Source organism: Micropterus dolomieu, linkage group LG12 (assembly GCF_021292245.1).
Source record: "Micropterus dolomieu isolate WLL.071019.BEF.003 ecotype Adirondacks linkage group LG12, ASM2129224v1, whole genome shotgun sequence".
NCBI lineage: Eukaryota > Metazoa > Chordata > Actinopteri > Centrarchiformes > Centrarchidae > Micropterus > Micropterus dolomieu.
Genome location: NC_060161.1, coordinates 15,172,693 through 15,194,572, shown reverse-complemented (window position 1 = coordinate 15,194,572; position 21,880 = coordinate 15,172,693). Strand labels below are relative to the sequence as shown.

At 39.3% G+C, this 21,880-nt stretch overlaps 1 protein-coding gene across 3 annotated transcripts; it reads right to left on the bottom strand.

The window, feature by feature from the left end:
• Positions 1-14,432: 14,432 nt before the first annotated feature.
• Positions 14,433-20,370, bottom strand: slc3a2a (solute carrier family 3 member 2a). 3 transcript variants are annotated; one of them, XM_046065293.1, is made up of 11 exons: positions 20,243-20,370; positions 18,814-19,025; positions 18,503-18,687; positions 17,430-17,603; positions 17,195-17,289; positions 16,906-17,042; positions 16,155-16,264; positions 15,862-16,061; positions 15,680-15,757; positions 15,328-15,547; positions 14,433-15,238 (listed from the first exon to the last, which is right to left on the bottom strand). In XM_046065293.1, the coding sequence occupies exons 2-11, from the start codon at positions 19,008-19,010 to the stop codon at positions 15,096-15,098; spliced, it is 1,539 nt and encodes a 512-aa protein (XP_045921249.1). In that variant the 5' UTR covers positions 19,011-19,025; positions 20,243-20,370; the 3' UTR covers positions 14,433-15,095. The 3 variants fall into 3 exon arrangements, with proteins under 3 accessions (XP_045921249.1, XP_045921248.1, XP_045921250.1); XM_046065292.1 differs by lacking the exon at positions 20,243-20,370 and adding an exon at positions 19,461-19,548; XM_046065294.1 differs by lacking the exon at positions 20,243-20,370 and adding an exon at positions 19,461-19,546 and having other exon boundaries at positions 14,433-15,235.
• Positions 20,371-21,880: the final 1,510 nt, after the last annotated feature.

Sequence of the window (21,880 nt, the reverse complement as noted above, 5' to 3'; positions counted from 1 at the left end):
TCTGTCTCTCTCTCTCTCTCTCTCTCTCTCTCTCTCTCTGCTGTGTATCCTTTGACAGCACACACACACACATACAGTCTAAAGCAAAATGGACACACACCACACACACAGACCACATATACTGTCTTTTTCACACTAATGCACACACACGCTCACAGACTCATTTACTCACTGAATTACTCACTGAAGCACACGTACATAGGCACACACACTCTCTGACTTTCACACTCACACACACACACACACACACACACACACACACACACACACACACACACACACACACACACACACACACACACACTTGCAGGTGTCAGAGGGGACCAGCGGGTAGTGATGTTGGCTCTGCCTTTTCGTCGTCGTGGTAACCACATCCTGAGGAAACAAATGCTGACGGATCTCCCTCCTTTCAGCTATCTTTATCTCTCTGCCCCCCTCCTCCATCTCTCTGTCTCTCTTTCCGTCTCTCTGCCCCATAGTTATCTCTCTCTCTGTCTCTTTTTCTCACCGTGCGCCCAGCTTTGTTTTCTCTGTCTCTCTCTTGTCCTGCCTTTCTTCTCCTGTCATTTGCTTGAATGTTATCTTCTCTGCTTTTGCCAGTCTTTCGTGTCCTCTTAGGTCTTTGGTAAACATCTATGCTTTTTCAAGTGTCAAAACCCCTTTCTTGGCACTATTCTTCTTTTTCTGAAGTTTTTGTTCTGTAGTTTCTTTCTTTTTCTAAGACATTAACGCTGAGGTTGAGTTACTAAACACTTAGGGATGTGTACAAAGGCTTCAGTGTTAGAAACAGTTGAAATAAATGTCCTTTTTACACCTTTAATTACATGAATACGAACTATAAGCTGAATGTTTAAAGTACTACTTTGGTAGTTTTTTAGCTGTGTGATAAGGTGTGTGTATGTGTGAATAATTCACTCACTTATGTATGTGCCTGTACATTAGTGCTTCTGTGTGTGTGGAAGTGCATACATCTTTGTGTGGATACAAAGTACATTTTGTAAGTGTGTGTGTGTGTGTGTGTGCGTGTGTCTGTGTGTGAGAGAGAGAGAGTGTGTGTGCAGAGGCGGTAGCGTAGATGTTTACCAGATCAAGATTCTCCGGCTGAGTCAGCTGACAGGAAGTGAGAAAGAATGAAACAGGAAGGAAGACGGCAACAAACGATGAGGTTCAGGGAACCCTCTAAACCCTCTGCAGCCCCACCTACTCACCCACCCACCATACACACATCCACATCCACACACATGCCTTAAACATGCCAATGTGCCGTTTTCTAACTTTGTTATGTCATATAACCTTAAAACACTACCCACTCATGCACACGTAACCTCAAACATGACCGCTGACAGGTCCACAAGTCTGTGAGCAACTTCAATAACCGCACACACACACACACACACACACACACACACACACACACACACACACACACACACACACACACACACAAGACAGGGTATGATCCAGCAGTTTAAATAAAAGGGACTAAATGAAGGTGAAACACACATCAGCATCCAGCACCCTAGTATATTAACAGGCTTGTTATCTGTGGTGAAAAAGTTATTGAAATGTAAAAATAGATTTGACCATTAAAGACAAAATGTTTGCTGTAAAAAAAAAAGTACAAAACAAAAGTAATTAAATAAAATATTGGCAATATTTTTATTTTGGTGGTAGTATGGGTGATGCTAGGTCTAACTCCTTTCAGTATTGTTTTTAGTTGTTGAAAACCAATGCGATTCAATGTTAATCATATTTTATAATCATCTTAATCTGCAAGATTACGGCCCTGCAGAGTCATCAGATTAAATGATTGTTGTTAAAAGTAAGTAAAAAACAGCAAAATGTAAATATGTGGAGTAAATGTATTATGTGGAATAACGGTATATATGTACATTATACACTATATTCACTATTATTATAGTGAATTGCATATATGATCAATTATAAAATGTACAATGTAAATGTATAAAATCTCACAAAACAGAAATACTCAAAGCAGGCGTCACTGCCTCCAATTGTGCGTACATAATTCGAGTTAAAGTACTTCATTACTTTCTAAATCTGGAAAATAGGCCTGTATATTATATAAAATACAATACTGTATAGGAAAAAAGCATCTTTTGTAAAACTGCATTCAGGCACGTAAATATCTTTCTGATAACAGTTCAGATCTCCAAAACCAATATTTGACATTCATTCCCATTGAGCTACGAAGATTTTGTCCTGTGTTGGGTTGATACTAAACTTGCCAGTGGATTGCCGCCCATTTGGTCTTGGGGCCCCTTTCATCAAATTTGCAACATGCGAGCCGTGACTTGCGACATGAGATAATTACCTTCCTGACACATTTCCCTCATCAAATCAAACACCATGTTTGCGACACAACATTCACGAGCATGCAAGACCCTGATGGACTCGTGTGCAGTTTGTGAGCGACAACCGCAATGTGATGCTGCCGCCATTTGCGACCTGGGTGCAAGCAGTGCTCGCAAAAACGCTTTTGTGAAACGGATCCCTGTTTGGATAAAATAAATTGTTTAAATCCAAAATGTGTTAATCTATCAAATCAGCGTCTTTCAAATACAGTCCTTTAACAGTTCCTTTAATGGTAATACATTTGCTTGTTGTTCATGATCCAAATAAGTGACTTCATCAGACAGTGGACACAGAGAGAGCGAGAAAAGGAGCTGAAGTGTGTGTGTGGATTGTGCTGCTGTGATCATGTTAATGCTGAGGTCACTTATACAGTGTGACTACTTCTCATAGTTGGAAACCTCAGGATTAACATGCATTATAGATAATAGTGTGGTAACTACACAACCTGTCTGACACAATAACCTCAATATTAGCATATGTGATACTTTTGACAGCATATTTTATTGATATATCTTGTTATTTGAGGTCAGTTTAGGCTGGTACAGATAACCTCGCTACATCACTTTACACTTCATTCAAATATCTGGAGTCTGAAGGTTCCACGGTGAATGCAAAGAGGTACAGCTGCTGCAAAACATTCTCTGACGACAATATTAAACACATTATCAATGCCGATATCTGAGTCACCGTCTCTGTGGGTACGAATCGAGAACCAGTAAGACTGATTGATTTTTCTATCCTTAGACTTGCAGTCAAACAACATGCAGGTGACTGGCAGCGGGAAGTGAGATTCTGCTGCTCTTGAATTTGTCAGAATCTGGAAAAATGTACATTGAAAGTGAATTAACATAGCATTTTAATGAGACTCGTTTTACGTTGTTCTTGCTCACCCATCATGGGAGTTTTGTTTGTTGAATTCAACTTAAAAATCCTTCTTGGGGGAGGGGGGCTTGTAGTGGTCATATAGTCACAAATTTTAAGACAAAATTATGTCCTTTCAAGATATTTGAAAATTAAGCGCACTGAAGAAAAGATCTAATTTGAACTTGAAAAGAAGTTTTTAGTAATAAAACCGTTCAAAGTTTGCACCTCAATAAGGCGTCACGTTTAGCCTTCAAAAACCTTAACTGAAATTAAAGTGGTTTCTTACCAAGAGGTTTTTTGACTTCTTCGTCTCTGCATGTAAAATTCAGCATACCCTATGTTCTGTATACCACTGACTCTGACATGGTTTGCTCATTTGTCCCCTTGTTTGTACGCATTTGCATACATTCATGTTTGTCTGTGAACATACCCTTGACAAAACAGCCAAAAAAAAATGAATGAAAGGATGTGAGAGGATGGAAGGGGAGTGCGGAGGAGTCACTACGGGGGAGACACTTCTCTAGTTTTCTCTCAAATTCACCATAAAAAGCTGCGGGAGCAGAGGAGGGGGAAAGAGAGACGTACTTCTGGGCTTTTTCTTTCTTATCCGGGCCGTCACTCCGACAAGTAATGACTGGCGGGAACAGAGTGGCTGAATGGATGACGGAGAAATCAAACTGCCAAATAACATGAATCTTGGTTTATCACAAAACAGGCCTTTTTTATTAAACTTAGCCTGTAGACTACCAGCACTTTAACGAGTATGCCAAAGGTGTTTGTCGACTAGGCTTATTCCTCCTTGATAACCTTCTTGTTATGTGACGATGGGCCACGATGACAAAGTAGACGCATCTGTAACAAAGAGTTCAAGAAAGTGTAACATTACCTAAAAAGCATGACGGAGTATATAAAATACTGAACACACAGCAGTGAAACTGCTACCAAAAGGCTCATCACACAAGAAGTATTGGGAAAGAGATGTTTTTTTTTCAAAACATATCCTTTAATTGCCTTTTTATACAAACACATGACGCTAAAAGGCAACTCTGATTCAAGTAATTCAAGAGATTTACTCAAAAAACAGTGTATCCTTACCACAAAATGATCCCCATTTATTAAACGACTTTGGAAAACAGTCTTGGAAAGTGTGTTAAATTATATGTAAAACACCGTCAGACAGTAATACAATTCTATAAAATCAAAGCTAAAATAAAATCAAAATTGCATATTTACATAGAGTTTAGATTCATGCAACTCTTCGGTGCAGAGAAATTCAAATTTCTATGTGTGATCTATGATTTGTGGTTGTAGATTGGAATTTAGATCAGCGTTTCAGTCACATACACTTGTAAACAGATTTTCACAGCTTTGGTGTTGGGACCCCAGGCAGGTTGGCTTGATGTGCAGAAAGAGTTGCAGGAAAAAGTTTGAAAGTGCCTCTGTTGATTATATCTATTTGATGTATTTGAACTAAACAAAATAATGCGGTAGGAAATATAACATATTTTCCTTTTAATACTCTTACAAAAGAATAAATGCAGTCATGAAAATCACATGCCAGCTTGACAGGAGCTTTCTCATCTAAAACAAGATCACATACCACAAAATGTTCAGAGACCCCGCTGTGCGCACATGTGACTGCAATACTCCACACTTCTAACGACTGCTACAGGCTTCTTTCATGTAAAATAAACCATTTCAGGCTGCGCCACAGCAGGACCCACCTTAACGCATTTGTACAAAGTCCATAAAAACTACAGTGTGGAGTATAGTGCGTTTTCTCTTTTGTTTCAATATATGTGGTGGGTGTCAAGGCACATTCCCACGTTGGCAGTTTCACAGGATGGACCTTCATTTATCAATACACACGGGCGAAATGTGCCAAACATTGGGTATGCATTCTTCATACAAAAATTGACAACCGTGTTGAAGCTGTTATCTAAAACTTAACAAAGTGCACCGATCAACCGAAACTGTTCACTGCGGTGACACATAATTCAACTTGTAAAGAGCTAAGAAAGCTTCTAGCTCTATCAAGCTTCCAACTTCCCATTTTCTGCAGCATTGTGTTATAGATGTGCACAAGTGTAGTATAAGTTAATGGCAACTTCACGATAACGTCCATATGTTTGGTTAAAATCTGTAATCTTATTGTGATCACACATGCACAAAGCCGTCAAACATCTGACTCTGCTGGTTCAGTATGATACTGATAATATGATACGTTCCACCATTGGATTTTCCCCATACATGAAGTACATGCATGTAAAATACATGATTCTAATTTTGTTTAAAAGGACTGAACACATGAATCCATTCAAAGGTCACAGAGGTCAACGTGAGATCACACGTTTGAGGGGTTCTTCCTTTGCTTTAAGCTATCAGATCATTCAAACTAATAATGGATTTTGTTGTGCAGTGTTGCAAATATACAATAAAATACAGTATTACATATTTTTACGCTTGGAAAAAACTATTTACTATATACTATATTCCAATAAAGGTTGAACTAGCCGCTGACGCACTACAAATCATACTGTAATTCTGGTGAGTGACTATGGCTACACTGCCAGTAAAATGATTAACACAGAGTAAATAAGTAGAGAATTAAACATTGCATTTTGCTCTCTTTCAGAAAAAAGTATTCTCTGGATATAAAAACACCAGTGTCAGTGTTGGAAGGTGCAGCACATATTCACCATTTTGGTTGTGATGTATAAACCAGAAGCCTTTATTTAATTATAATGCTACACACAAACCCAAATCACAGATTATGGACCAGGATATATGAAAATATATTTCTGAGATCAAAAAAATTTGTTGCACAGGTTCTGGGGTCGTCCAATAATCATAACCAATTTCCCAAAGAGGATCAATAAAGCTTTATTGTGTGATAAACATATGATGTTTACAGCGTAAACATATTATCAACCTAGCCACTCCTGGCCTTGTCCACCCACAGCCTACAAATGAGATGGAAATATTTTGTTGTTGTATTCTGTTAGATGATGGATATCATTGACCTCTGTCCTACCACTGCATTAATGTACTACACATTCTACACTTAAGTTTTCTTACTGTTATTTACTCTGCCAAGTAGGTTGTGTTTTGGTGCCATTTGTTTGTTTGTCTGTCAGCAGGATTACAGAAAAACTACTCGCCCGATTTTGATGAAACTGGTGGAAGGTCGTAGCATGGGCCAAGGAAGAATCCATTACATTTTGGAGCGGATCCGAATCATGGGGTGGATACACAAATCACAAATTTTCATTTTTGTTAACATTGCGAGATGGTTCAATTGTGAGCTGAGATGATGAGGCTTCAGCTAGGCACAACCATATTTTCACATACTGTAAGTCTAATCGTTTTGGAATTGTATCCAGACATACATAGTGGGTTGGGCTTGTAGATTTGCATATCATAGAAGACTGGGATTTTGGCATTGGCAGGGATCTGCGCTCTCCGAGTGCCCTTCTAGTTTGTTATAGTTATACACTTGACAGTGACTCTGGTGTCTGCAAAACTGCAACAACACCATAATGCGGAAATAAAGCAAATATGACGAGGTGAAATAAATAAGAAATAATGCGTTAATATAGAGTGCCTTGAACTTTTCATGTGTTATTTTTTACAGTTTTAAATCAGTCTGGATGCAATAGGGATTTTTTATACTGATCAGCATATAATAACACAAAAACAAATCTATGCAGATCTAAATGAAGTGCAAAGATTTTAAACACTCCAAATTCATCACAGGTGCAGCTGATTGATTGTTTGCATACTAATTTGAATGGCAATTTTCTGTTTGTAATCCAGTTGTGACAATGGATTTTAGGTTACACACACTCAGTTTATAGTCTTTATCTTAGCGAAAACTGCACCTTAAGTTTGTAGGCTATTCCGTGACTGAGAAGTACCAATCAGGAGAAGAATATTAGAACATTTTCAAGGTGTGTGCCTGTGTGAGAAGCTAACCTCCCTCACAAGGCCCGCGGCACCTGTGAGGGAGCTACAGGGTTGAGAAGGGAGACACTGTGCATACGACAACTGTTTTCCGGATGCTTCGCCAGCGAAAAACATCACATGTCATCTGAGGTAATGAATGCCAAAAAGGCATGAGGGAAACCAAGCATAAAAAGGTTTTATGGCCTGATGGGTCAAAAATGTTGCTTTCTGGCCATCATAGAAAACGCCAAACACTGCAAATCACCAGAAACACACCACACCCAACCTGAATTGGGTGTAGCAGCATTATGCTGTGGGGGCGCTTCTCTGCAGTAAGCCCTGTAAACCTTGTGAAACATAAAGCCAAAGCCATGTAGATAAATATGAAAAATATCCTGCTACAAATATATATATATCTATATCAAAATTCAGCCCCCAGTCAAATCCAGCATGTGTGGCAGGACTTTAAATTGCTGTCCATTCACTGCCCCAGTTCTACTTAACAGAGCTTGAGCATTTTGGCATTTCACTCCTTCTTTCAGATAGAGTGTGAACAATGTTGCTTAAAGTGATTTAAAAATGTGTATTGATGCGACAAGAAGGCAGCTTGACTCAATTCTGGCTCCTCGTGCTTTGATCATCATGTTGAGCAGCGGAAATGCTCGATACAGATGTTTTTAAATTCAGGCCTTCGTTGGTACAGACTGACGCTTCACTTCATAGTGTAAGACACAAAAGTGGCTGTTGCCCCCCTTCTGTCTGCAGATGTTAAAGGAGGTCACAAAATCAAAGGAGGTCAAAAATAGCAACAACAACACAACACAAACTCGTCTTCTTCAGTTTAGACAAACTAAATATTAAACAGCCTCCAAAATGACTATGAAGTTGAATCCACTCCTCATTAAACAGTTTCAACAAAAACTGACCATTATGCGCTTATTTAAGGTAGGATTTTGTAAAGGGATGCTATAGTTTAATTTAGTAAGGGGTAACAAATGAACTGCTAACTGAGTGTAGCTTCCCAGTCTTATCAAAGCTCAGCTAATCAATTTCTTCTATGGTTACATCCCAGACTTCAAATTACATGTGGGCCTTTTGCTAAAATAACAACCATATTATGTTTAACTGTACCTGGGTCAGGAGGCAAATTGAAGCCCTGGTTTATCTTATCATGATATTTTTACAAAGTGTTCACAAGTCAGGCTTGTGCTGTATTTTGTAGCTACTGTCCACAATATGCATGTCTACGTGGACTTATCAATCAGACTTATTAGAAATTCAACGAGAGCACATTTTCAGATCAAAATTATACTTTCATCAGAATGATTTGATAGATTTGATAGCGAATTATACAGAAGTTAATTTATATTTTCACTTTTGCATTTCTAAGTGCAAAATGTGTAAAAAGGATAATGGATGTCGTCCTAATACTGATTTACAGCTCCTCATTTGTTCACAATGCACATCTCACCTTTAATAGCAAAATCCACCGCCTCCTTAGTGACAAAACAATTTGAACTACATTTGTCATGTTTGTATCCAAAGTGACATTGAAATCTAATCACATGCACCTACAGTTGTAAATGTCACTCTAGGATTAAAGCAGCTGTTAAATGATGGCAGATGAAGAAGACTCAAGGGGCTAGGTGTACTTGTTGCTAATGCTAATGTTGGGTTAAGTTAAACTTTCTCTAAACACGTTGTGAAAGGTTCCTGCCGTTTTTGTGTTCTGCTCAGACAAAAGGAGGAAAGAGAATAAAATGTATTCTTACCTGTTCAGTTGTCATTACGATGAGAGATGTGGCAGTGGCAGTGAAATGCATGTGTGCATGGTCTGCTGGTAGACAGACATGTGTGTGAGAAAGGGGGAGGAGAGAGAGAGAGAGATGGCGAACAAGAGAGAGCTGTAGTTTCACCAAAGATTGATTGGCTGTGGTCGCTCTTTCGGTTGATCTTTCAGCCTTTCATCCAACTTGTCATAATGGCAGTGTGTGTGTGTATGTGTGTGTATGTGTTAAGCTGTGTCATAGTGATGCTGGAAACAAGAGAAAAACACCCTAGTGTGTGGCTTTAACCTCTTACATACATACACACGCACGCACACACACACACACACACACACACACACACACACACACACGCACGCACACACACACACACACACACACACGCACACACACTTTCAGTCTGAGTGGGTGTTTTTTTTTCTCCCGTCTTATCCCTCATTTTCTCTTAGGGTCTCTTTTGGTTTTTAAAGGGCCACTTGTAATATACACACACATTGGACCACTGACAAAACCAAATGCATATAGTACATGCTCATAAACAGCACGTTGCTTTGAAAAAATGGTTTGTTCAAGGGATTTACATTTGCAGTTAGGCGAGGTCTAATGTCTGTATGGGGAAAGTATGCACCGTAGAATTTCTGGGCGGGTATTTGCACTTTTGTCTTTTCTCTTACTCAATAAAAGAAATCCTGGTCACTATTGTTGTGGACTCTTGTTCTAGTTTTGGGGAAAAGTTAAAGAAAAGCTTTGACATTGATTCTCTTGCTGAGAGTTTGATGAGAAGACCGATACCATTTTCACGGTGGTAAATTATGGTAATTATGTATCTAAAGCCAGCAGCCAATCAGCTTAGCTTAGCTAAGACTGGAAGTAGGGGAAAGAGCGAACCTGGCTCTGTCCAAAGGTAACAAAATCCACCTGCCAGCATCTCTAAAGCTCACTAATAACATGTCACCTTATGTCTTGTTTAATCTGTGCAAATTAACTAAATGTAAAAAATAACAATTTGCCTTCAACTAATCTTTGGACAGGAACTGAATAAGCATGTTTCCCAAAACGTCAAACAATTGCTTTAAGGATGAGGTTTTGCTTTATTATTTCACCTAATATTTGAGGCCCTGTTCTGAAAAAAAGTCCTTGTTTCAAAATCTAATTCCCATTCATTATTTTTAGTTTTGTGCTTGTATTATTTATGTTTGTGTTTAAATGAATTATCACAGAGCAGATCTGAGGCCAGTTAGTATTCAAAAAAATATAGTGTTAGGACTTGTGGATTAACATATGTATTTTAACTGATGTTCTGTTTTTGAAAATCAAAAGTAAAGTTCCTAACCAGCAGCCACTCTACCCTGATCCTCTAAAGGGGTGTTCCCACAGAAGCATAGCGAATTTTCGGTCGCACTTCTCGCACGAGTTTGATTGGTGGATTATTTGGGTTTATTCGCGAGTAAACCCACGATTTATGACCCACAATTAACAGATTTTGCTGTGTGAACGGATCAAAAGGATGCCGAAATAACATCTGAATTCATGTTTTGTCAGGTCTTTCGGCAAGATGATGAAGCAAACAACTTTTAAAAGGCTTGTTTTCTGAATGGCGTTCGGATTGATCAGTGCTATGCTATGCTAAATTGTTTCAAAGTAAAGTAAAGTAAATGTTACAACTGATGGCTGGAATCAAGTAAAAGACATATTTTCACAAACAAACAGGTAGTTCAACTTCCTCGCTTACGTTTATTCAAGCAATCTCCTTTTTTATTTGTGTAAATGTAAAGTAGTTCCTTAGAGCTCTGGGTTCCCAGTGACAGCAACAATAACTTCAGTGGAGGTTGGAAATTCTGTGGCTCGCTGCACACAGTAAGAGCTATCTGTTATTATCATTTTAATTATTAAATCTATATGGACTTCTTACAGAAAATCAAAGCTTTTTCAAAGATCCTCAAGTTTGTCCCTTAGAGAATACTTGTGTTTTTTCAAGATGGAGGGCACCCAACAAGTGATATAGCCAACACTGTACTGAGGGTTGTCCAGTGTTGCTAAATATTTTCTTTGCTGCTATAATAAGGCCATGAGACCAACATAATAGGTGCCCAGCAGATCATTCATGCCCCGGGCCCCACTGACATTACTGATCCAGCCCTGATAATACTACTACAATCTGAAACACTGACAGCTATCCTTGAAGAAGTCAGAGGAGCGGGCTAGATGTTGCCCTTGAACAAGGCACAGAACCTCAAAATGTTCGAGAAGAACTTCACGTTGGCCAACAGCGCATAATGCTCTGAATATGTAAAACTGTGTGAAGGTTTTGGTCAGACACTGTCAGCCCAAAGTGAGATAATCAAAATGTATTTGGTACTTGAGCGTACCAAAAATAGATATATAAAGACCCAGTGTTATATTAAATAGTTAAGTTAGTGTTAGGTAATTGAGTGGAGTGACTCACTTTATGATTGTTTTTTGAATATACAATATCTTGTTTTCACTGTTTTCAGATTTTCCATTCTGACAGGTAAGATCAGATTACATTACTGTATTTCAGTGTAAAACATCATTTGTGTTTCTGCAGAGCTCCTTGAAAGTTGATGAAAGGTCATGTATTTTCATGCCGCCGTGATGTAAAAGGTGTAAAAGGTGTAAAGTGTGTGTTTGTCAGACTCAGACTGAGAGTCAGTCATGAGTGTGCATCGCAGTGGGTGAGACAGTGGTTGGGTTTCGCAGCGGCGTGGGGTGTGCAGAGAGGTGCCGAGACGGGCTCTGATTCCCGGTATCATCAACTTCAAACCTCCCCTGTCACACCACAGCGGCCCTGTATTGTACCAAGACCCCGAAACTCTGCTGAGAATAAACTTAAGTTTCAGCTGTTAAAGGGGCTGTTTGACATTTTTATCAAAAGGATGGTTTTACGTCTATGTTTTTGAATGAGAAATTGACGCGTTTTATGACATTACATTACGCATAAGAGTATAATGAAACTGGTCAGACTTCAAACTTGTTTAAAAGACACTGCATAAGATTTTCAGAATTTAATGAATAGACTTTTTCAGTTAGATTGCCAGTGTAGAACAGGTTGGTAGATCTGTTGATAGATTTTATGTCTATTCAAACATTTTGCCCATGCCACACGGGATCACATGAAATTTATAAGATATGTTCTAATATCTTCCCCAAGTACAACTTTTCCAAAACCAGAAGACCCTTTTAGAGTGATACATTATCCCGTGTAACAAATTTTACAAAAGTGTTATTTCCTAATTGCTTATGCCTCAAATGTTGTTCCCCACAAACTTTGCTTTTGTGACCGGGACAGTCATATTTTGAAATGTACCCATTTCCAATGAGAAAAGGGGTGAATTTGCACCAACAACGTTAAGTGGGAGCCACTGGTGGACCCCCAGAAGGCACTAATGCTACTACTGCACATCAAATTGGGCCGTATGAAACTGTGTTTTTCAGAGCTCTAGATAAGGAGTCAGCAGCCTTCAAGTACGTTCAAGACTTCTTCTCTAAGTTGTCTGAGAAAATTTTCAAAGCCGGTGTATAAATACACGTGTTAATTTGGAATCATATGTTGTTTTTATCTAACATTATGTGAACGAAAAGACACAAATTCATCCGTTTTGTCATTGTAAATAGATTAGTTTAAAAATATTACTGTCACAAAAGCAAAGTTTGTGGGGAATAATAGCCATTTTCTGAAGCATAAGCTATTAGGAAATAATGCTTACTACCCAGGAACAAAAACTGTGTTACATAGTGTTATCATATATATTATTGGTTTTTTTTTAAATTACTGATGTCTTAATGTGTATGCAACATTTTGCTGTTGTAGCTGGTCAAAGTGGCACTAATTGAACCTACTTTATATACTGTTATACTGATAGTTTAGTACAGTGGTTCCCAACCTGGGGGTCTGGCCCCTCCAAAGGGTCACACAGATAAATCGGAGGGGTCGTTAGATGATTAATGGGAAAGAAAAAACAAAGTTCTGACACATATTTCTATATTTTAGCTGGTGGAAGGGTGGCTAATTTTACTTACTTTACACACTGTTGTGTTATTTAATTAAGTGTATCGTAGGCCTATCTCAAAAGCTGATGACAAGTTTGTGTATGTGTATGTTTTGTATCTAAAATTGTAATTAACAATTTAACTAGTTACTACAGCTGCCAGATAAAGTAACATAGTTCTCTCTGAAATGCAATGAAGGTCTATGGAAAAAAATAAAAAGCATAAAATTGTAACAATACCTCAAAATTGTACTTAAATACACTAAACGTACTTTGTAATTTTCCGCAGATGAATAGAGGTAGAATTGCTGTTTAAAGTCAAGTTACTGGAATGGCATGCCAAAGACAGGAGACTGGGCTCTAGGACGTATGGGATTAAAAGTTATATAGTAATCTCTTGTTTTTCTAAAGCAACAAGTGAGAATGTAAAATCTGGTCAAAATGTCTAGAGCAAAACATTTTGTAAATTGCTTTGGACAAAGGCGTCTGCTAATTCCTTAAATGTAAATGTAAAACCACGAAGACGGTGTTGATGAAGATGAGAAACCTTGGTGGTTGACAGCAACAGTGTCCCCTTCTAACTGAACAAGCCAATACTTAAAACAACACAGCAACAAGCTCTTCTCTCTTTCTATCATTAACCTATGTCAAGCTATTCCTCCGGTGGGCAGTGTTTCAGTTGAAGTACATCTGCTGTTTATGAACATTATCTAAAGCATCCTTGAGATTTAATTCAAGCAAAAATGTTACAAGGAAAAACGGCAGGTTTACAACCACACGTATTTAATTCCTCTCTAAACATGTGATCTCAGCGAACTCAGTCCTTTTATTCACAAGATAAAATTATTCATATATAAAAAGTGTGTGGGAAATATATTACGTACGGAGGAAAATATCACTCTTCCTTAAATTCATTGACCTGATTTATCAATGCTGATTAATCTAAGGAAGCTTGTGTCCTTCACAAAACTCAATACATTTATTTTTTTCATTGGCCACTGTGAAACATGCTGCGAGTTGATTTGTTAGAGGTATTGTTCACAGGCATATGGCAAGTTATCATGGGTAAAAGTGAGGCTCAGCATTAAAAATGAACTTGTTTTCTCTGCCAACTTTAAGAATGGGACATATAATTGTGGGGGTTTATGACAGCAGCTACTATGTATGACCCATTTAGTGAAAGTTGCACAGTGCACAGCGTACATTTTAGTGTCAAGTATAATGAGGAGATAAAACCCATTTGAGTATGGTGATAAAATACAGACATGCTTCCTCTGTTAACATCTGTGACACACTTACACACACACACACACACACACACACACCTGTAAGTACTGAAAATAGTGAACGTCTCATTTGATATTATCTTCGGAACAAAGAACATGCTTAAACAAAGAACTCACTCTTACAAGCTGTCACACACAGACAAAACATGAGGGCCACGCAGGTGTTGGTACAGAACTTTCTGTTTATTAATTTCCACTTCAGTTCTTTTGACAGGCTTGATGCCATTCACAATCATTTTGTTTACTAGCACTCGTGAAATACTTCAAACCAAGTCAGCACACATGTTCAAAGTGAACTTGTTTTTCCTGTGTGATGAGTGCCTTTCAGTGAGAAAAGAAAATTTCATGAAAGTAAAACTGTCACTAACGTCCTTAAAAGGTATAATTTAAAAAACAAATAACAAACAACCCCTAAAGACTGCTAAAGGAATGCCCAAAGAACGAGAATGGAATGTCTTTCACACATTTGGACAACGTAAAATCGTCAACAAAAAAGATCACAAAAGAACAAAATGCTCTATGGATGAGTGCTTGTGTATCTTTCCCTAGCACCAAGAAGAACACAGCAAAAGTAAACTAAAATGTGTTAACGTTTTCAAAACCAAATAAAATTCTACTGAGTTTATACTGGCCAACATTCTGTGTTTGTATGGCAGATTTTTTTTGACCGAATTAATTTAGGTCCTGACTAAATAAACTGACAGAAAGCCGTATTCATTACAGTAAAAAGAAATGTCCTGTATCTTTTGCCATCTTATTCCTAAGGATTAGGATTGACTTTAGTTTTTCTAAACTAAGTCTAATCTGTAGGTAGTTTGGCGCCATCTTTAGGCTATATAGGGGAACTGCAGCAGAACCGCTTGCCCGGGTCCTAGGGTAATTTTGTCGAGGCTGAGGGTGGTGTCTGCCTCCATGTCTTGGTCAGTTGAGAGCTGCACCTTGGCTGTCTCCGGCAACTTTATGCCCTCTGCTGGAACAAAAGGTCATAAACATTATTGTTAATGTATGTCACTGGATATGACACATCACATCTTAACTAGATCATTCTGTTGAACTTGCCTGTAGGCGCCAGTGTGAATTTGAGTGTTTCGGGTGCTGCTCCCCAGTTGACAGCTGTTATGTATCTCTCGCTCTGGTCCCACAGACGGAGGAACGCGAGGGAGGAGGCGGAGGAGTATAGAGGGTAGTAGTCGCCGTGGAGGAGAGAGCGCTCTTTGCCTCGCAGCTCGCTGAGGGATTTGAACCACTTCCTTACAGCAATGTGCTCCTTCCGCTCAGTCTGTATATGAGAATTGAGGCTTTTTATTTTCAAACATTGAAAGCAAAATAATAATTTGACCATATCGTCACTAGTTTGCTCAAGTAGTTTTTTTAAAAAACACACTGACATTTACTTTGAATACACTCTTACCTCAGTAGTTTCATTGCCAGCAGCTCCTTCAGCAGGTTCCTTCTCTATGTCCCAAACCATTTTAGGAGATTGTGAACCCTGAGCAGGAAACAAAAGAAAAAAATAGGGTAAGACTAAAAGGTTACACTCTGTAACAGCTGTAAGGTTACTGAAACATCTGAACATCTGCTCTAGCAGCTTACCTGTTCAGCGTGAAGACCGATCTCGTCTCCGTAGGTAAACACCGGGGTTCCAGGCATGGTGAACAAAAGGAGCTGGTAGAGGCGGATCAGGCCCGGAGGTGCCTTTTTAGACAGATGGTCATGTTTTGTGGCGCCGAGGCCCCAGCCCAGATGTCTCTGCTGAGTGTTGAGGACGTTCAAGTCCTTGATGCGTTCCAAACCTGCACACATTTTTAGGTAAAATTATGTGTATCAGTTAAAAACACTTCATGCACATGCAAGTATGGCGTGACAAACAGAGCACTCCAGCGTACCTCCTTTTTTGCTGCTGAGCAGGTCAGACAGGACAAGATCTACGCCAGAAGAATTGACGAGATGAGACACATTTTCAGCCGTGATACCTTCAACCACACCCATCAGCACCCTGAGAGAAAGAGAAGGAGGTAGAAAGCAGAAAGGTTATGGCATAGGCCGTTTTAAGAATAGCATAAATATAATTTGGTAATTCAGCATCTTGAACCCCCCCGAATGCTAAAATCTGACTTAAAATAGTTGCTCTTGTGTCATTCCTCAAACACTCCACAAGGCGTCGCTTTACCATGCGTGTGTGTAAAGTACACACCGGCCTCTGTATGCCTTTCTTGTTGATCTGTCTCACTTGAACCCCCGCCCACAGTCCCCCGCAGCACTGGAATGCTTTTAATCTCCACCCTCTCTCAGGAAGCATAACCCTGTCAGCTGAAATTTCACTGATGCTTTGAAAAGTACTTTCCCAAGAATGATAAGTCCTACAAATTCTTTCAATTGGTTCTTTTAAGTCACAGTATTGAGGAGTTAGTTTTTCCACATTCCACAGCCAGAAAATGTCAAATTTAGCTTCTTGTACCACCTAATACTCAAATAAATTGTATCTCATTCCAGTACAATCTTTGCTCAAACTTGCTATCCTTGTATTTGTAGGTAATAGCTACTTTTATCCAAAAGGCTTGCAAATGTAACTTTAGTTCTGCACAGAGTCTGCTTATGCAGTAACAATGGAAGTCAGAAAATGGCAGCCGTAGTTACCTCTTCTTGGTGTGCTCCGTGCGGTTGCCACTCACGGCAGCCTGCAGCACTGACCAATCATCCGAGCCAGAAGCCACACTGAGGCCAGATATCTTGATGCCATCAACACCTAAACTCAGCCAGTACTCCGCAGCAGCCTGGAAGAAACCATGAGCACAGAGGCAAGAACTGTTCAATGACATGGATTCTTTCAATTAATACAACACTTGGAGCCAAGTGTCTCACTTTCATACACTTTAAAATTAGCAAACCAAGGATCACAAACAGTGCGTTTGTGTGTGTGTCCTACCTTGACTTTCTCAATCAGGTCACCAACATCACCAGTGCTGAACCAGGGATCAGTTCCCATGTAGTTTGGAGTTAAGTCAAGCACCACAGAAATGCCTAAGAGGAAAAGTAAACATAAACAGTAAGCAAACAACACCTGAAAAACCTCCTCTTTATTATTAATGGAGAATGAACTTTGGGGATTCATAGAAATGCTGGTCACCCAAATAACTAATTTCAGTTACATGATGACCTACCCTTCTTGTGGGCCTTTTCCACCACAGCCACTAGGTCTTTCACATTACCCTTGACAGGGTTGAACGTTTTAAGATCCAGGGTGTTCGGCTGATCAGCCTGTACGGTGTGAAAAGGGCCGAGAACCAGGCCTTTCACCTTCAACTGGTTTATGTCGTCCAACTTTGCCTCAACACCTAGAGACAAACAGAGGGACAGGGAGGGTTAACGAATTGTCATGTCAGTGCGAATTTCACATTGAGGAAAGACAACACAGAGTTCATGTACGAAAGGTAGCAGGGTCAGAGGGTTAGGACGAGAGGGCAGAAGGGCGGAGAGACATTTCGATGGTTTAGGGGACAGCTTAGTAAAAAGTGCCGCTTTTTTAGCTAGGTATTGACTCAAGGCAGGAGCTTGTGAATTACTCCCTCCACACCCCCTCTGCTGGCCACGTGAAGTCCGAGCACAAGCAGGGCCTTTATATGAGAACACCACCAAGCCACGTGCGGTTGTTGGAATTCTGCCCAAGGCCTGTTGGAAACCCGAGTGCTCCTTAGTAATTCACTTTGAGAACAGCAGTACAATCTGTCCTTACTTCCTGCCTCTTAAAGAAACACTTACAGAGACAGATAAATGTGACTGTCTTATTAAATAACATTTGATAATAAAAGTCTGACAGAATATAGCTTAATCACTTTTGAGCTCTAAAATGAAGTTGGATATCTGCCACTTCAAAAAAAAGTACTGTGTTGCTCAACCTCAGATTTGAGAAGGAGAGATATGAAAGACATGACTCGTAGGCCTTTCATGTCCTTTAGACCTTGAGTCACTCGTTATCAGCCTACTCAGCAGTTTGGTCTCTGGCCAGCTGAAATAAGCCACGCAGAACTAAGGAAACTCTAGACCTTGTCATGTGACTTATCCCTCGTGAATTAGAGTGGGTTACCACATCGAGACCAGACCAGTCAAAGCAAACCTTCTGGGAAGAACTAGAATCAAAAATGGAACATGCAAAGAGCAGCAAGAAAGGGTTTCACCCTTAACATTAAAAGTCTGAAATATACCCTGAAACTACATATTCAATAAAGTACTCTACCTGCTAGTCCGTCAGAGAAAGCTTCAGGGTCAGAGACTTGGTACAAAGGTCCTTCGTTCCACCAGTTCATCTCAGGGATGGGTTTGCAGCGAGGTGCCTGGACTATAATCACTATGGCTCCAGCCAGCATGCCTACCCAGCCTAGCCAAAACAGGACAAGAAGCACCCAACGGGTTCGTACCCATCTGAGAGCAATGGATGAGAGGGGGGGGGTGTTAGGCTGATCACACTGATTTTATGACACATACACAAATACAAGACTAGTATTTTTAAAATAGTGTTTGTAGCAACTCTTGTCCAATAGCTCTTACCCCGGAGTGCCAGCAACCTTCATGAGCTCGTCTTTGGACAGGCCGGTGAATGTAACGTCCTCCTCAGGAACCTTCAGCTTGACGCTGCCATTTTTCTCTCCTCCTGCAGCCGGGCCGTCGCCTGTCATGGGCTGCTTCTCAGGGTCCAGCTCGTTGAGCTCCACTTCCTTCATGTCGATCTCTGTGTCCTTATTCATGGTTAAATCTGAAGTCTTTAGAGATGGGGGTACAGAGGGGTGGATGACAGGAGAAAAGTTAATTAGGCTGTTCTCCAGGGCAGAAAAGGTGTGTGACCTCAAACACTTGTGTTTGTCTTGTTTCACTGGAAAATACTAAGCTATGTAATCAAACACCTGACCAATAAGAGAAAGAGAGAGAACAAAGACTGGAAAGGTCACTTGAACAGTCTAAGGCCTGTTACAGTATGTTCTTCCCAGTTAGGGCGTGAAAACAGAGGATAGACTTAAAAAAAAACTAACGTTAGCTAGTTGGCTAATTCCTAAAGCAGCAATTAAATGGCTAATTAACTTAACGTTAGCAAACAGCATCTATTAGCTCAGCTTTGCAGGCAAGTAATTACGCCTAACTGACAAAGAGCTCAGAAAAAAAGCACAAAACCCGCAAAAACATTTACTTTATCAACTTACATTGCCCTTTGTATTTAAAATAATAGCTTAGTTACTGTAAAAAAAAAAAAAAAACTTGTCTTGAAGAGGCTCGTGTCTGACATCTGATGAAACAGGAATGCCGTCAGCGAACGTTAACAGACTAACCTTCACAATAAAATTCTTGCTTTTGTAATTAAATTACAATAACTAATCTTTAACACCCATATAATTTTGTCAATAACTAACACACGCCATTTTTGCCACGTTAATTACGTCTGTGGCTTTATTAGGAAGATGTTTCCGTATGAGTGAATTATTTAATAGAGATGTAGATTATAAAGAATATTTTTGCCTTACTAGGACGAAAATGAGCATGTATCATTTATTTCTTCTAAAATATCTCGCTTTATGATCACTTTTAAGCACACTTTTCGACATATAACATACTGATATTTCATTTATTTATTCTACCGGAAGTCCATTAACGTTAGTTTGCCGGTTTGTTCTTGTTGACCGATATTTCAATAAGCTACTGGTTTCACAAAAACCCTGCCACTGAAATACCTGCCCAACTCGTTTATCGAATTAAGTCAAGTGAAAACTGTAAATCTAATGCGCTCAACAGCCGTATAAACAAGGGGTTTGATATCGTGTAATATGTCTTCTTTAAAGATGATGAAATCAAGCCCATCACATCGTCATCTGCTACTAACGTTAGCTCACGAGGCAGTGGACATACTTCACTTTCTACTGACGACTCAGCTTAACTAAGATAAACAGCGTAAACGGCCACCAACTCCATTGAGCAAATTCAACATTACCTGTTTAAAAAAAAGCCACGTATAGTGTGTCCGGGTTTGTTTCGTCCTCAGTCGCTTATCCCTTAGTCGCTACTAATCTTATTACAAACCGGGCTCACTCTGTATTTGTAGTTCCCCGGTTTCTCCGCCTACCAGGGGCCGACCCAATAATTTCTCCTCCTAGAAACTACTAACTCTAAACTACCATGTGCTCCAAACCAACAGTATTTTAATACCACAAGTTAATGTTATATTTGTCTAATATAATATATGAGCATTTATGTTTATTGTGTATGTCCTTTAGCCTTTTCCCCTTTGCCCCAGTTTGTAGCCACAGTAGACAAGAAAAGCAGAACTTTAAAGTTTTGTTTTCACTTAAAACGGGTTAAACTGTTGTCACTTACAAAGAGTATGAATAGGCATGACATGGAGGTGGAAGACATTTGCCCTCATGAGTTTTGATATGGAAAGTTGTTATGCTGAAAAATCCAACAGTAACACGGTTGGAACATATTCAGGTAAAATTGTGAGCAATACAAATTCAGTTTGCCTATGCAAACCTTTCCTGAAGATAATATTATGAGTGGAATAAGCCATGCTGATGGTTGATTAAAAAATGCATTGTTTGCATACTAAAGGCCTTTAATCAGTTGATTCATTACACTTCCTATCCTTTCACTCCTTTTGTTTCCATACAGAACTCGTTTGCACCATTGTTTCCTCTCTGATGACGTGACAAACATTCACTGAGTAATCTGTTCAGTGTAACATGATCACAGATTTCATAAAGTACTAATCCCTTCTGGGCAAAATTGGACTTTCCAATTTTCTCCTAGTAGCTAGCTGAGCAACAGAGCTGACGATTACAAAAACACATTTTATAATGTGTCAAGTGTTCATAAGAATGGATGCAATGAATCGTTTGCATTAGCAAGCGACTGATTGGGGTGCTTGATGGCAGTGATTAGTTTCCTAGAGAAGGTCCAGAGGCAGCCTAGTCACTTATTATTAATAAAACTTTAAAAACAAAATATGTTTGTCAAGTTGTTCTTGACGTTGCTGCTGTTTGGTTTCTGTACAAAAGAATAAAGGTTGACCAAATTAATGTTGATGATCAATGATAGTACGTAATATATAGTAATACTGTGTAATGTGATCTGTATTATATTAGAGACAACATTGCGTTTGCATCAGCTAAAAAACAGTCTCCTGTCCGTGCTTGTGCTCTGAAGCCTTCCCCAGCTGTTGTTGATCTTCTCACAGCAGACTTCTAGGAAACACACCCACAAAATCCTGATGTCATGTACATGAGGTGCTGTGGTATGTTTGTATACAGTAGGAGATGAAGACTAGGAGAGTGACGTTGATGTTGTTGCTGTTGTTTATTTCTGTAACGCAACCTGAGAGTTGATCAAATGCCAGAATAGGTATATTTTTGAGCAAGCACATGAGCCTTGTTATTACTGTGTGTAAATAATAACCATATTCCTGTGAGGTGTATTTGTGGTAAATGTTCATTGTTCATTGGTCATTTTCTACATTTACTAACTGTTGTAAATATGCATTTACAAAGCAAAGAACACTAATTGGATTGGCTGACTGAAAGTAAGCAAGGCAAATGTTTTTGATGACTGATTGATGGCACAATGATGTAGCTGA